Source organism: Pongo abelii, chromosome 13, assembly GCF_028885655.2.
Source record: "Pongo abelii isolate AG06213 chromosome 13, NHGRI_mPonAbe1-v2.0_pri, whole genome shotgun sequence".
NCBI lineage: Eukaryota > Metazoa > Chordata > Mammalia > Primates > Hominidae > Pongo > Pongo abelii.
This window is the reverse complement of record NC_071998.2, coordinates 103,140,994-103,154,064: the sequence shown is the minus strand read 5'-3', so window position 1 is coordinate 103,154,064 and position 13,071 is coordinate 103,140,994. Positions and strand designations below refer to the sequence as shown.

At 42.0% G+C, this 13,071-nt stretch overlaps 1 protein-coding gene across 4 annotated transcripts in view; it reads left to right on the top strand.

Annotated features, from left to right (window-relative positions):
- Nucleotides 1–12,454, top strand: part of SUSD1 (sushi domain containing 1) — a 137,067-nt gene extending 124,613 nt beyond the window's left edge. For 2 of the 4 annotated variants that reach the window (XM_054520450.2, XM_054520449.2), the window contains 2 exons: nt 778–817; nt 11,072–11,249. In XM_054520450.2, the coding sequence (XP_054376425.2) occupies nt 778–817; nt 11,072–11,190 (159 nt within the window). In that variant the 3' untranslated portion in view covers nt 11,191–11,249. Of the gene's footprint in view, nt 1–777; nt 818–11,071; nt 11,250–11,276; nt 11,371–11,744 lie in introns of those variants that run through there. The other 2 variants (XM_024252820.3, XM_063714362.1) reach the window with 2 other exon arrangements.
- Nucleotides 12,455–13,071: the final 617 nt, after the last annotated feature.

Here is a 13,071-nt window from a genome sequence, read left to right as displayed (position 1 = left end):
TTTAAGCTTAAATTAAAAAAAAATTAATAAAATCCAAACCAGAATGCCCAAGGATGTCATTTGAAAGAGAATCTCCTAATGACATTGGAAGGATCCTTCTCTAACCCTCACCATGCAGCTTCCTCTGGGGAATATTTTCAGGTCTTATACAGAGCCAGTCCCCAGCATTTGTAACAGGTAAATAAGCATATCATAATGACGGGGGGAAGAGGTGTTCATTCCACTGAATCTATAGGTTTCTTCTACTATAGATGCGCTTTCATATATGTTCCTGTTGCTTTCTTCCTGGTTCATGGACACATTTTGGGTAACTAACGTTGCTAAGTGACATCTAGGTAAGTGAAGTATTATATACTGGGACTTCTCATAGTTTTGCCTCTAACATGCATCACTACTTCTTGCTGAACCTTCTGAACGTGTGACCTCAGAATCCTTTTCAGCATAATTCTCTAGGCGGTCCATGCCAGTTGCTCAGAGCTGGTCAGGGGAATGATCCTTTTTGTCACTCCTGTGGTTGGCCTATCATGTGTGCTTTCCAAGACCTATTGGAAACCTATAGAAGTGATCTGTAGGGTCACTTCTGTCCATGCAACCCATGCTGATCCCTTGAACACTTAGTGATATCACAAGATATTAGAACTAGATTGGACTTTAAAGGTCTAGTTCAAATTAAGAGATTGAAAAAGCTGAAACTCAGAGGGCTTCAGCCTCCAAACTATATTTAAACTGACACTGTGTGCCACCTAGTTAAATGCATTGCTATGTTTTCCTTTATAGGTGAGAAGACACTCCTGTGCAGTTTGGGCTCAGGTGAAAGGTAAAAATTATTTTCTGCCTACAAATGCTGTCCTCATTTCTTTTCTGCAGCATCAAGTTCATATTGATGAGATCTGTTTATAAAATTGTCACTGGTAACCAGAACCCAATTCATACTACTTTAAGCAAAAAACTTCATAGCTGAAAAAAATGGGGGAGGGTGAGTGGATGGGAGCTTATGGAATTATACAAAGAGCTACCCCACCAAGGCTCCAGGAACTGGGACTGGGGACTCAACACCGTGAGTGGGACTTCTCTATCTTTCTCTTGTTTCAGTTCTCTGTTTCTAAGTGTCACTTGGCTTCGTTTTCTTCTACTGTAGGATGTGTGAGAGGGAGTGATGGCAAGCTCCCGCAGCTTACCAATTTCACTGGGAAAACATAGCTTTTCAATTCAGGGAAAGATTCTTTCCTGCTAGGTTAAGTAATTGTTCATTGGATGAATCACTGTTAATAGGAGATGGGCTAGGATGATTGGCCTCCCGTGGGTTTTATGTCTACTCATGGCTGGTTGGAGGCAGAGCAGTGTGAACAATAGGTCCACTAGGTTTGCACTGAAAGGGAGACAAAATCCCTATCAAGAAATGGGGCACAGGAAAAGATGCCGAAAAGCCAACACAAGAGCTGCAACAGTCCACTACCATTCGGCTGTGTAGCTTGTGCACATACACATATAATATTAAGAAAAACTATAATCCCAGCACTTTGGGAGGCCGAGGCAGGCGAATCACCTGAGGTCGGGAGTTCGAGACTAGCCTGACCAACATGGAGAAACCCTGTCTCCACTAAAAATACAAAATTAGCCAGGCATGGTGGCACATGCCTATAATCTCAGCTACTCGGGAGGCTGAGGCAGGAGAATCACTTGAACCTGGGAGGCAAAGGTTGCGATGAGCCGATATCACACCATTGTACTCCAGCCTGGGCAACAAAAGCAAAACTACATCTCAACAACAACAAAAAAAAAAAAAAGAAAGAAAAACATCTTCCCTTAACAAAATGGAACTATCCTATGTATGATCCCACATGGAACCCTAGTGGAAGACAACTGAAAGTTGGGTCTGTTACTGCATCCAGCTCCAAGACCAGGAATCCTGGGGATAGCATCTTCCTCTTGATCAAGTCCAGTTGTGTTTCTTATGCTCTATGTAAGTAATCTATGACTAAATGGCAAATTTAACCAATCTCAAACCATAGTACATAATATGAGAGGGAAAACTGAATAGCACGATAAATACTCTCATTTAGAAAGGAGGAAAAGATAAAGCAATGTACAGTGGTCAGGGGGCCCCGTAGCAATGATCACCTCTTGCTGGGCAGGACAAGCAAGCATCCCCTGCCCTGGCAGCAGAATGGGTCACGGGTGGTCAGTTTGGGTCTGCCTGATGGGACCCCTTGTCCATTTTCTCCAAAGCCTTTCCTCAGAGATGCAGTGGGAACATCTCTACTGAGCGCTGTATAGCTTAAACCTTTGCCTCGGAAGAGTTATCCAGGCAGGGAAATTGCCTTAGGGTTTGAGCAATCACAGGTCTTTGTTTTCCAGGCTCGGGATTTCCCTGGCAGTACAGTACATTTCTTTAAAACCAACAGGCAGCCAGCCAGTGGATTTGATTCCCAGGAATTCCATTAGTTTGTAGCTAATACCAGAAATCTTGTTGAGTTTATGACCTTGGAATCTGGACCTTTTCCGTGTGGTTTGTGGGTCCTAGCAACAGGCTGTGAAGTTCTGCCCTTAGCCCACAGTATCAGTTTAACCCTTTACCTCCTCTCCCCTGCCTCAGAGCAGCATAAAACAATCAACTGGCATGGTGAGGAAGTGCCAGTATAAACTTGCTTCCCTAAGGATTCCAGTGGATAGCACTTTTTAATGGGGAATTTTTTATCCTGTCAGTAGAGAATACTGTGCAGGAAATATTTGGGAGGGGCCTGGGGAATTAGGCTTCCTCCATTTGTCTGCTTCTCTCCTGATCTTATTTTCATCTTTTTACCTCTGCTCAAACCAACTGCAACAAGGGTAGAGGACTTGGCTTTTCAGCAGGATGCAAGGCGAGTTACCTGACTGTCAGCCATCTTGGATTGCTGATGACCAGGCAGTGAGGGCCTCTTTTGACAAAGATGGGTGCTGTCCTGTTTCTGTGTGCAGATGGGCCAAGCTCCCTTTACTTGTAGGACTTTAATGAAGGCCACGAGAAACAGCCACGCATTCCAACATTCATAAATGTTTTTTTTGCCAGTCCATCCCCTGAAGCTCTAGGATTGGGCATGGCATTTTCACAAGGAAAAGAGATGCTTTTATCAGAATAATTAAGATGACAAAGCTTCCAGACACAGAAATAATAGCTTCCAGAATCCACTCTACTCAGCAGCTGTTTGCTATGATTGGAAGACATTCAAACTGGGTAGAAGAAATGGCCAAAGAGCTGGCTGCAGTCATTCTGCTATGATTAAATTAACAGGGAGGATTTTGCTTTGAAAATATCTAAGTGGCTTTGGCAGTGCTCTGGTCTCCTCTCAGCTTGAGAACCAATATTGAAAGAGAGTTTCAGCCTTTGAAATTAAACCATTGGAAATCTCTGGAAGATAATAGGAAAAACACTGTTCTGTGGAAATTCTGAAGGCAATTCTAGCATATACTTATTTATGTATAACATTTACCTGTGTTGTGCACCCATGTTGGGCAGTCTACTTTTTCAAAAAAGTTTGGAGACTACCATTTCAGAAAGTAATTTGCAGAGAACCGAGATCTAAATTAGTCCTGAAATGGTGCCAGTTCACTCGTGCCAAGGCTCAGCCCTGTTCTGGCCTTTGCCCAGTGACAAATTATGCTATTTACATTTTGCATATTGCCCCTAGAAGAGCTTTGTAAAGATTATCAGGAAACCAGCAGTCGGTTTGATGGAAGATGCAGAGGCCTGGGCTTACTTGCCTGAGTCTGCTGCTACTAATCAGCCAAGTGTCTTTGAAATGATATTTCACTTGGCCATTTCTCAATCGCCCTCTCTCTGGGATCTCTGAGATCCTTTCCAGCCACAGAGTACTATGAGTCTGTGATTTCTTGAGTCATAAAGCAAGGTCATTTGATATATGTGAGGTGATAATAAGCTGTAATCAGGGAACATTCTCCAGTCGTAAGCATGAAACCTCTGAGTTATTTGGGACTACTCCTTTTTCTCTTTCAGCCCACATTTAGCACTTTGGGCACGCCTCTCTGATTTTCATTTGTGTGTTCACTCCCTGAGCAAAGGCCTTCCTACCTGTAGCAGGGATGACGGGCAAATCCTCCTTCCTCATCTCCCATCACAAGAGTTCAGAATTTCCCTCTTCATTCCAGCCTACACACCACCACCTGACTTGTTTCTAAACTGCAGAACTAATTTTGTTTCCTCTGCTTCCGTGGTCCTCCATTATTTTTCAGTTTGGCTTCCAAGTCCTCTATTTGACACAAACATACCCTTCTAATTGCATCTTTTATTCTTCTCCATTCAAACCAATGTTCCAGCTGTTTTCTGGCTATGACCCATACTGTCTCCTCTTAATGTCCTTGCTCATATAATTACTTGACGACTTCCATCTGGATTTCCCGATCACCCACCTGTGAATCTCTGCTTATCCCACCATTTTTCAAGATTAAAATCAAATGCCCTTTCCTCCCTGAAGCTTTTTAAATTTTCTCAACAGGGCAGGATCTGCTCCTCTTTGGCTATTCTGCTATATTTTAGAGCAATAGGTGTGCACTTGTTTTGTCTGTCTTCTGCTACTAGATTTTACTCCCTTGAGGGGCATTTGAAGAGCAGGAACAGAGCCTGGCATGCATTAGGTGTTCAATCAGCATGCACTGAATTGGGCTGAATGATTACTGAGGAACCAGCAGTTAGTTTTATGGGAAATGAAGCATACTAGGTGCAATACTTATCAAATAAGCCAAAGAAGACTTACATCAAGATATAAACCCGGTGTGTATGTATACATATGTATTTACTGTATATGTACATATATATGTGTATATATGTACATATATACATGCACACAATCATTTTAAACCTTTATAGTTGTGATGGGAAGAATTCTAATATGGTTCCCAAATTCCTGGTCTTTGGTATACCTTCTCTCAGTTATTCATTCAAAGACTGTTCTACGTATTGCTGTGAAGGGATTTTGGAGATGTAATTAAGCTCCCAAATAGCGAGATTATCCAGATAGGCCTGACCTAATCACAGGAGCCCTTTAAATCTGGATCTAGAGGTCAGAGATAGGGGAAGTTGGAGCTTCAAAGAATGAGATGGATTTGACATAGGGAAATTCTCCTGCAGCTTGAAGATGGAGGGGTCCACATGGCAAGGAGTGCAGCTTAACAGAAGGAGCTGAGCAAGGCCTGGCTGCAGCCAGTAAGAAAATGGGGACCCTAGTCCTACAACTGCAAGTGTCTTAGTCTGTTTTGTGTTGCTATAACAGAATACTGGAGGCTGGGTAACTTATTAAGAAAAGAGGTTTATTTAGCTCATGAGTCTGTAGGCTGGGAAGTTCAAGAGCATAGTGCTGCATCTGGCCTGCTTCTGGTGAGGGCTACATGCTCACCAGAACAATGGTAGAGAAGTGGAAAAGCCAGCAGGTATATACAAAGAGATCAAATGATGACACAGGAAGCAAGAAAGAGTCTAGGAAATTGACATTTTTATAACAACCAGCTCCCTGGTGATACAGTCCCTCCAGAGCAAGAATTCACTCACCTCTGAGAGAGAGCATTAATCTGTTCATGAGGGCTCCAACCCCATGACCCAAATAGCTCCCACTAGGTCCCACCTTCTGACACCACCACATTGAGGATTAAATTTCAAGTGAGTTTCAGAGGATATAAACTCAAACCATAGCAGCAAGGAACTGAATTTAGCCAATAACCTGAATGAGCTTGGAAGCAGCTTCTTCTCCAGAGCCTCCAGAAGGAAGTGCAGTCCACCTGAGACCTTGATTCTAGCCTCGTAAGGCCCTAATATGGTTTGGCTCTATGTCCCCACCCAAATCTCATGTCGAATTGTAATCCCCAAGTATTGAAGGAAGGGCCTGGTGGGAGATGACTGAATCATGGGGATGAATTACCCCCTTGCTGTTCTCATGATAGAGTTCTCATGAGATCTGGTTGTTTGAATGTGTGTGGCACTTCCCCCTTCACTCTCTCTCTCTCCTGCTCTGGCCATGTGAAGACTGTGCCTACTTCCCCTTCACCTTCTGCCTTGATGGTACATTTCTTGGGGCCTCCCTAGCCTTGCCTCCTGTACACCCTGTGGAACTGTGAGTCAATTAAACCTCTTTTCTTTTAAATTACCAAATTACCCAGTCTTAGGTAGTTCTTTATGGCAGTGTGAGAAGGGACTAATACAGACCCTGAGCAGAGAACCAGCCACAATGTGCCTGAACTTACCACCCACAGAATTCTGAGCTAATAAATGGGTTAAAGCTACCTAAGTTTATGGTGATCTGTTAAACTGCAATAAAAATGGAATATAGCAGTGTTGCTAATGTATCAAGCATTAATCTTTAAATTAATCTTTAAACTAATCTTTAAATTAGTTTTCCACTTTGATTTCCTTTGCCATCTTTGGCTCTGAATGGAATTCAAGCGAGAAGACCCTAGAATAGCAAAGAGAAATTTAACACAGTAAATAGAAGTCACTGTGCTAATTATTATTATTATTATTTACCATTTGGAGAACAGTATTGGTGCTTTCAGGAAGTGACCATGCCCATGTATATTCATGAAAAAATGTCCACACCCATGGCGCGTCCTCAAGCTGTCACAAAGTCTGAGAGCAGAAATAGGGCCTTTCTAACTTCCTCTTCAGCATGTGATATTTCTGTCAGGGAAGGGGTTAAAGATAAGTCCAGCAAGGCCCCATCACTCCTCCTGAGCACTAGCTCTCTTGAGGGAGCCACCATAAAGAGAATGGTGAAGTTTAGTCTTAATGGATTTACTTTCTCCAAGATTGAGTAACTGATCTGGGATATAACACGATTCATAACTCACTTGGGTTTGTAAAAAAAAATTCTACAAGTGATTCAGAAGAAAAATAAACATGGTTCTCTGGCATGAGACCATGGAAAGGTAGGGTAACCAAAGGATGGTGAGGCTATAAAAAATACAATTCAAATTTGCTAATTGTAAATTTTCTTATCAAGGAATTAATGAGCAAAGTCTCTAAAGAAGCTTGTGTGGCAACACTTGTGAGCACTCTTGATTAGATTGACTCAGATTTTCAGAGTATATATGCAAAGTAGACAAAAAGACATGTAACCAGGAACTGATCTACCAGCAAGAATCATTCCTGGAGCCAAACCCAAATTGTGCTATGCAGAATAAATAAAGATTGTTTTCCAATACTATGTCTAGAGTAAGGAATAGTTGTGCCCAGGTAGATCCTGCTGGTGGATGGTCAAGAGAAAGTCAGCTTCCTTAACTCCTACTTAGCTTTTGCCCTCTTTGTTTGTGAGGGGATAGTTAGAAGAAAGAAAAGAGCTCACTACCCTACATAGGTTCAAGTCTTCCAACATGGATGAAGCGTATTCTGGCAGGTTCATACAATTTTCACATGAGATGGATAAACCATTGCAAATGATCTTCGATAAATCTTAAAGAAAATGGAGAGATGTAAGAGGACTAGAGATGAGCAAAGAACAAGGAACTTTGTACAAAGGAAGAACCACCAGAAGTGTAGATGATGGTAACTTGAAGTCAAGGCAAAGCAAGGTCTTCAAGTGATGGCTTGTGTATCCCTGGTAGAAAAAACAGCAGTTCCCAGGAGTCAGGAGCTTTAAGAGCAGATTAAGTCAGATTGCTTTCCATTTCTTCTTGCACAGAGTCAGTAATTGATCAGGGAAATATGGCACGCATAAGGTATTTTGACTTCAACAAACAATAATGTCCTTGTGGACAATGTGGGGACATGAGGGCTGTATGTGGGCTTAGAAACAAGCTGAATGGCTATGCACAGTTGATATCAACTCATTAACAATTATTAATGAGTTGAAATCAAACCCAAGAATATGCATGATATGGATCTCTGTCCACAGTCATCTTCAGTTCAACATATTCATCAATCAGTGATTAAAATATATAGAGGGTAAAATTGTAGAGGAAAAAATACACAGAAAAGAAATTGATGACAGAAGTTGGAAGGAATACTGGGTAGATTGGATGAAATACCAGTGCAGGAAAGTACCAGCTCCCCCATTCATCTCCAGAATTGTATTTTCTCTTAAAAACAAAACAAAACAAAACAAATCTAGTTAATTAGTCCACCAAGATGGCATTTAAAAAAATGTTTCTGAGTCATGCACAAAGATGGCATCTTAATGCCTTAATTTGCATTTTTATTACTTGTAAGAGAGCATTTGATCAAAGGTTTATTGATCATCTGTAATCATATTTTACATGTGATTTACCTTTTCATAGAATTTTCTCATTTCGCTATTGAGGTATGTCTTTATTAATCTGTAACACTCTCTATATGTTAACTTCTTGCCCATTATTCTAGCTATTTTATCCAGCTTGCCATTTGCCTTTTAATCTTGCTTATGGTAGTTTTTGGTGTAAGAAGTGCATGCTTTTTAAAGTGGTTAAATCTCTCATTCTCTTAAGGTTTCTGTGTTAACAAATATGCTTAGAAATTTCTTACCCCCTTTAATATTAGGTAAATATTCACTAACATTTCCTAATCCTTTTAGGTTTCAATTTAAGTCTGTAATCCATCTGGATTTTATTTTGATATATGGTGTAAGCTCTGGTGCTCAAAATTATTTGATTCTAAATGGTTAGCCAATTTTCTCAGCACTGGTTATGAAAAATTTATCATTTCCCCAATGATCCGAAACAGTATCAAAACAACAAAAACAATAATAATTAACAATAGCTAACATTTGCTTATTGCTTATTCTGTGCCAGGCACTGTTTCAACCTGTACTAACTCACTGATTTCTCCCACTACCTAGAGGTGGGTAGTATTGCTATCATTCCCATGTTATTACAGCATCCCTCAGTGTGGGGACTGAGGCACAGAATGGATGAATAACTTGCACAAAGTCACACAAGCAGTGGTGGTGTTCAGATAAAGACTTGGACATCTGACGCCAGTATTCAAGCTTTGAAAGTATTTGATATACTTGGATTTGTTTCTAGGCTATTTTGTTCCAATGTATTCATTCCTATTCTAATACTGCACTGTTCTACTGTCTTGCAATTCAAGTCACTCTCCAAATATTTTTTCTTTACGAATTCTTCACTTAATCACTGTTTCTCCTTCCATTTTATAATCTAGCTTCTTGGCTGGGCATGGTGGCTCATGCCTGTAATTCTAGCGCTTTGGGAGGCCAAGACGGGCAGATCACCTGAGGACAGGAGTTCCAGACCAGCCTGGCCAACATGGTGAAGCCCTGTCTCTACTAAAATACAAAAACTAGCCGGGTGTGGTGGAGTACACCCGTAGTCCCAGCTACTAGGGAGACTGGGGCAGGAGAATTGCTTGAATCCGGGAGGTGGAGTTTGCAGTGAGCCGAGATCATGCCACTGCACTCCAGCCTGGGTGACAGAGCAAGACTCTGTCTCAAAAAATAATAATAAATAAAAATAAAATAAAACAAAATAAGTAATCTAGCTTCTTAAAGTGTCAAGGCCATTTTTCTTCTATAGACTAAAAGCAAACAAATAATATAAGCCATGTTTTCTAGAAAGGCTCTTGGCAGCACTTTTTGAGAATTAGTAACCACCCAATGAGTTTTCCTTGCCTGCTGCCTAGACAGAGCTGATTTATCAAGACAGAGGAATTGCAATAAAGAGCTTAATTCACACAGAGCCGGCTGTATGGGAGACTGGAGTTTATTATTACTCAAATCAGTCTCCCTGAAAATTCGGGGATGGGGTTTTTAAGGATAACTTAGTGGGTAGGGGGTGGGGGGTCAGTGAGTCAGAAGTGCTGATTGGTTAGGTTGGAGATGAAATCACAAAGTCGAAGCTGTCCTCTTGCACTGAGTCAGTTTCTGGGTGGGGGCCACAAGATCTGTTGGGCCAGTTTATGGATCTGGGTGATGCCAGCCAATCCATAGAGTGCAGGGTCTGGAAAATATCTCAAGCACTGATCTTAGGTTTTACAATAGTGGTGTTAGCCCTAGGAGCAATTTGAGCAGTTCAGAATCTTGCAGCTTCCAGCTGCAGGACTCCTAAACCATAATTTCTAATCTCATGGCTGATTTGTTAGTCTTGCAAAGGCAGTCTAGTCCCCAGACAGGATGGGGATTTGTTTGGGGAAAGGGCTATTATCGTCTTTGTTTCAAAGTTAAACTATAAACTGAGTTCCTCCCAAAGTTAGTTCAGCCTACGCCCAGGAATGAACAAGGGCAACTTGGAGGTTAGAAGCAAGATGGAGTCAGTTAGGTAAGATCTTTTTCACGGTTATAATTTTCTCAGTTATAATTTTTGCAAAGGTGGTTTCAAGTTCTGCAGGGCTGTTTAACACAAGGTGTATTCTATGGCTGGTCTTACTAGTGCCAGGTACTGTACTGAGTTTCCAATAGAAATACACTCCTCTTAACCTGGCTGTAAAGACCTGAGTTGTACTTAACCACTCCCATCTTGGTTCCTTAAGGGAATAATAATAGTATCCAATGTAAAGGCTGGTTAGAAGTCTAAATGAGTGAATATTTGTGAGGTGCTTAGAACAGTGTCTGGCACATAATAAGTGCTAAATAAGTGTTTGCAAATTAAAATGAAATTTTTGCTCTAATCTAGAACATGATTCTCTAAGTCAGTCACGTGGCCCACATGTGCAACTCAACTGTGAGTGTTTTTTAGTTTATAATGGGGGATCTCCCTGGAGTTGGCATGTGATGGTCCCCAAATAGAAAGTATGTCTTTCAAAGTACTTTTACATCAATTTTCTTATTTTATCCTCTCAGTAAACCTGCTGAGCTGAGCAGGGAAGTATGACCCTTGTTGAGGTATGGAGAAAATGACAGGTGACTCAATAAAGGATATTCCTTTGCTATATCTGACCATCAGGGCTATCAGTTTTGGAACCCAAATTCAAATAATATAATAATGACTTGTCCCTCCATGCAAAAAAAAACAGCCCATAAAAATCTATCACGTGTAATTGATTGCAAAAGGACCAACAAAAAATGTAACACGTTGCGTAGTATTTGTGTGCTCAACAAGATCAGCTGTTTTCTCCCTTGTTACTTTAACATGGTCTGGCTTTACACTTCCTTTTCAGAAATACCTTGTAACTGTAATTTCCTGAGGCTGCATATCCACAGGGCCAACTCAGGGGACACACAGGCATGTTGGGCATTCTTGGGATTCTTTGTTAAATGGGGCCAACCTCTGGGTTAAAATGGATTGAGCACAGTGGGGTGTGTGCCTCCTGGGAGGTGGTGATGCCGTGCTCTCTGGGCTAAGCCTGTGGTTTTGTCCCACAGATTCGTCACTCACGCTGCTGCAGATGGCGGGTGTTGGACTGGGCTCCCTGGCTGTTGTGATCATTCTCGCATTCCTCGCCTTCTCAGCGGTGTGGTATGTGAGGGTGTCATTTTTGAGAAATGAGTGGAATGGAGGGGAGGATCAGTCAGAGTCATGAAGAACAGCTGGGGATGAGGGGAGTCAAAGGGAGTGTGGGTGGAGGTTGTCCTTGGCTCAGCAGAACACACTTAGCGGTGAAAGGCATGACTAACCCTGTACCTCGAGGTATCATGGGGGATGCCTTCCCAGGAAAAGAGCAGGACCAGTGATGGCTGCCCTGGCCACACACAGAGGGGTGGCTGAGCTTCCATGCTGCTCCCCCTTGCCTCCTCCCATGGGTGTGCATGTGAGCTGTGCATAGAGACGCACAATGGGAAAACCAAAGTGTGTTCATATTTGTCTCTTTTCTTTTCCTCCTCCATGTCTAGATGGCAGATGGACACTGAATGAGGAGGATGCACTGCTACTGGGGCAGGTGTTCTGGCAGCTTCTCAGGTGCCCACACAGAGGCTCCGTGTGACGTCCATCCAGGGAGCATGTGGGCCTGCAACTTTCTCCATTCCCAGCTGGGCCCCATTCCTGGATTCAAGATGGTGGCTATCCCTGGGGAGTCACCCATAAGGAGAAAACTCAGGAATTCTGAGTCTTCCCTGCTACAGGACCAGTTCTGTGCAATGAACTTGAGACTCCTGATGTACACTGTGATATTGACCAAAGTCTACAAACAGATCTGTGAATCTTGGCTGGAACTTCCTCTGAGTGATGCCTGAGGGTCAGCTCCTCTAGACATTGACTGCAAGAGAATCTCTGCAACCTCCTATATAAGCATTTCTGTTAATTCATTCAGAATCCATTCTTTACAATATGCAGTGAGATGGGCTTAAGTTTGGGCTAGAGTTTGACTTTATGAAGGAGGTCATTGAAAAAGAGAACAGTGATGTAGGCAAATGTTTCAAGCACTTTAGAAACAGTACTTTTCCTATAATTAATTGATATACTAATGAGAAAATATACTAGCCTGGCCATGCCAATGAGTTTCCTGCTGTGTCTGTTAGGCAGCATTGCTTTGACGCAATTTCTATTGTCCTATATATTCAAAAGTAATGTCTACATTCCAGTAAAAATATCCCGTAATTAAGATTGTTCTTCCCTTGGTTAATTTTTCTGTTACTAAGCGTCTTCTAAAAATTCTCTTTGCCCCATGTTAGAAACTGAGATTTGGTGGTAGTGTAGTAACAGTGCTTAAAACAGTATTGAGCCCACGGCCAGACTGCAGGCCATGTGTGTTTCAGGGGAGGGGTTGCCATAGAGGGTGACACTTCTTTTATCTAAACTTCAGTAACTATGAATGTTACTACATTATGAACCATGAAACATTAGATATAAGCGGTGCTGGGCCTACTGTGAATATGCTAAGTTGACAGATGGAGTCTATAGGTTTTACTTTTAAATCATGAATTGGCATTCTTTTCTTTTTCCTTTTTTTTTTTGAGATGGACTCCCACTCTGTTGCCCAGGCTGGAGGGAAGTGGCGTGATCTCAGCTCACTGCAACCTCTGCCTCCTGGGTTCAAGTGATTCTCCTGCCTCAGCCTCCCATGTAGCTGGGACTACAGGTCCCCCCACCATGCCCAGCTAATTTTTGTATGTTTAGTAGAGATGGGGTTTCACCATGTTGGCTAGGGTGGTTTCAAACTCTTAATCTCAGTTGATTTGCCTGCCTTTGCCTCCCAAAGTGCTGAGATTACAGGTGTGA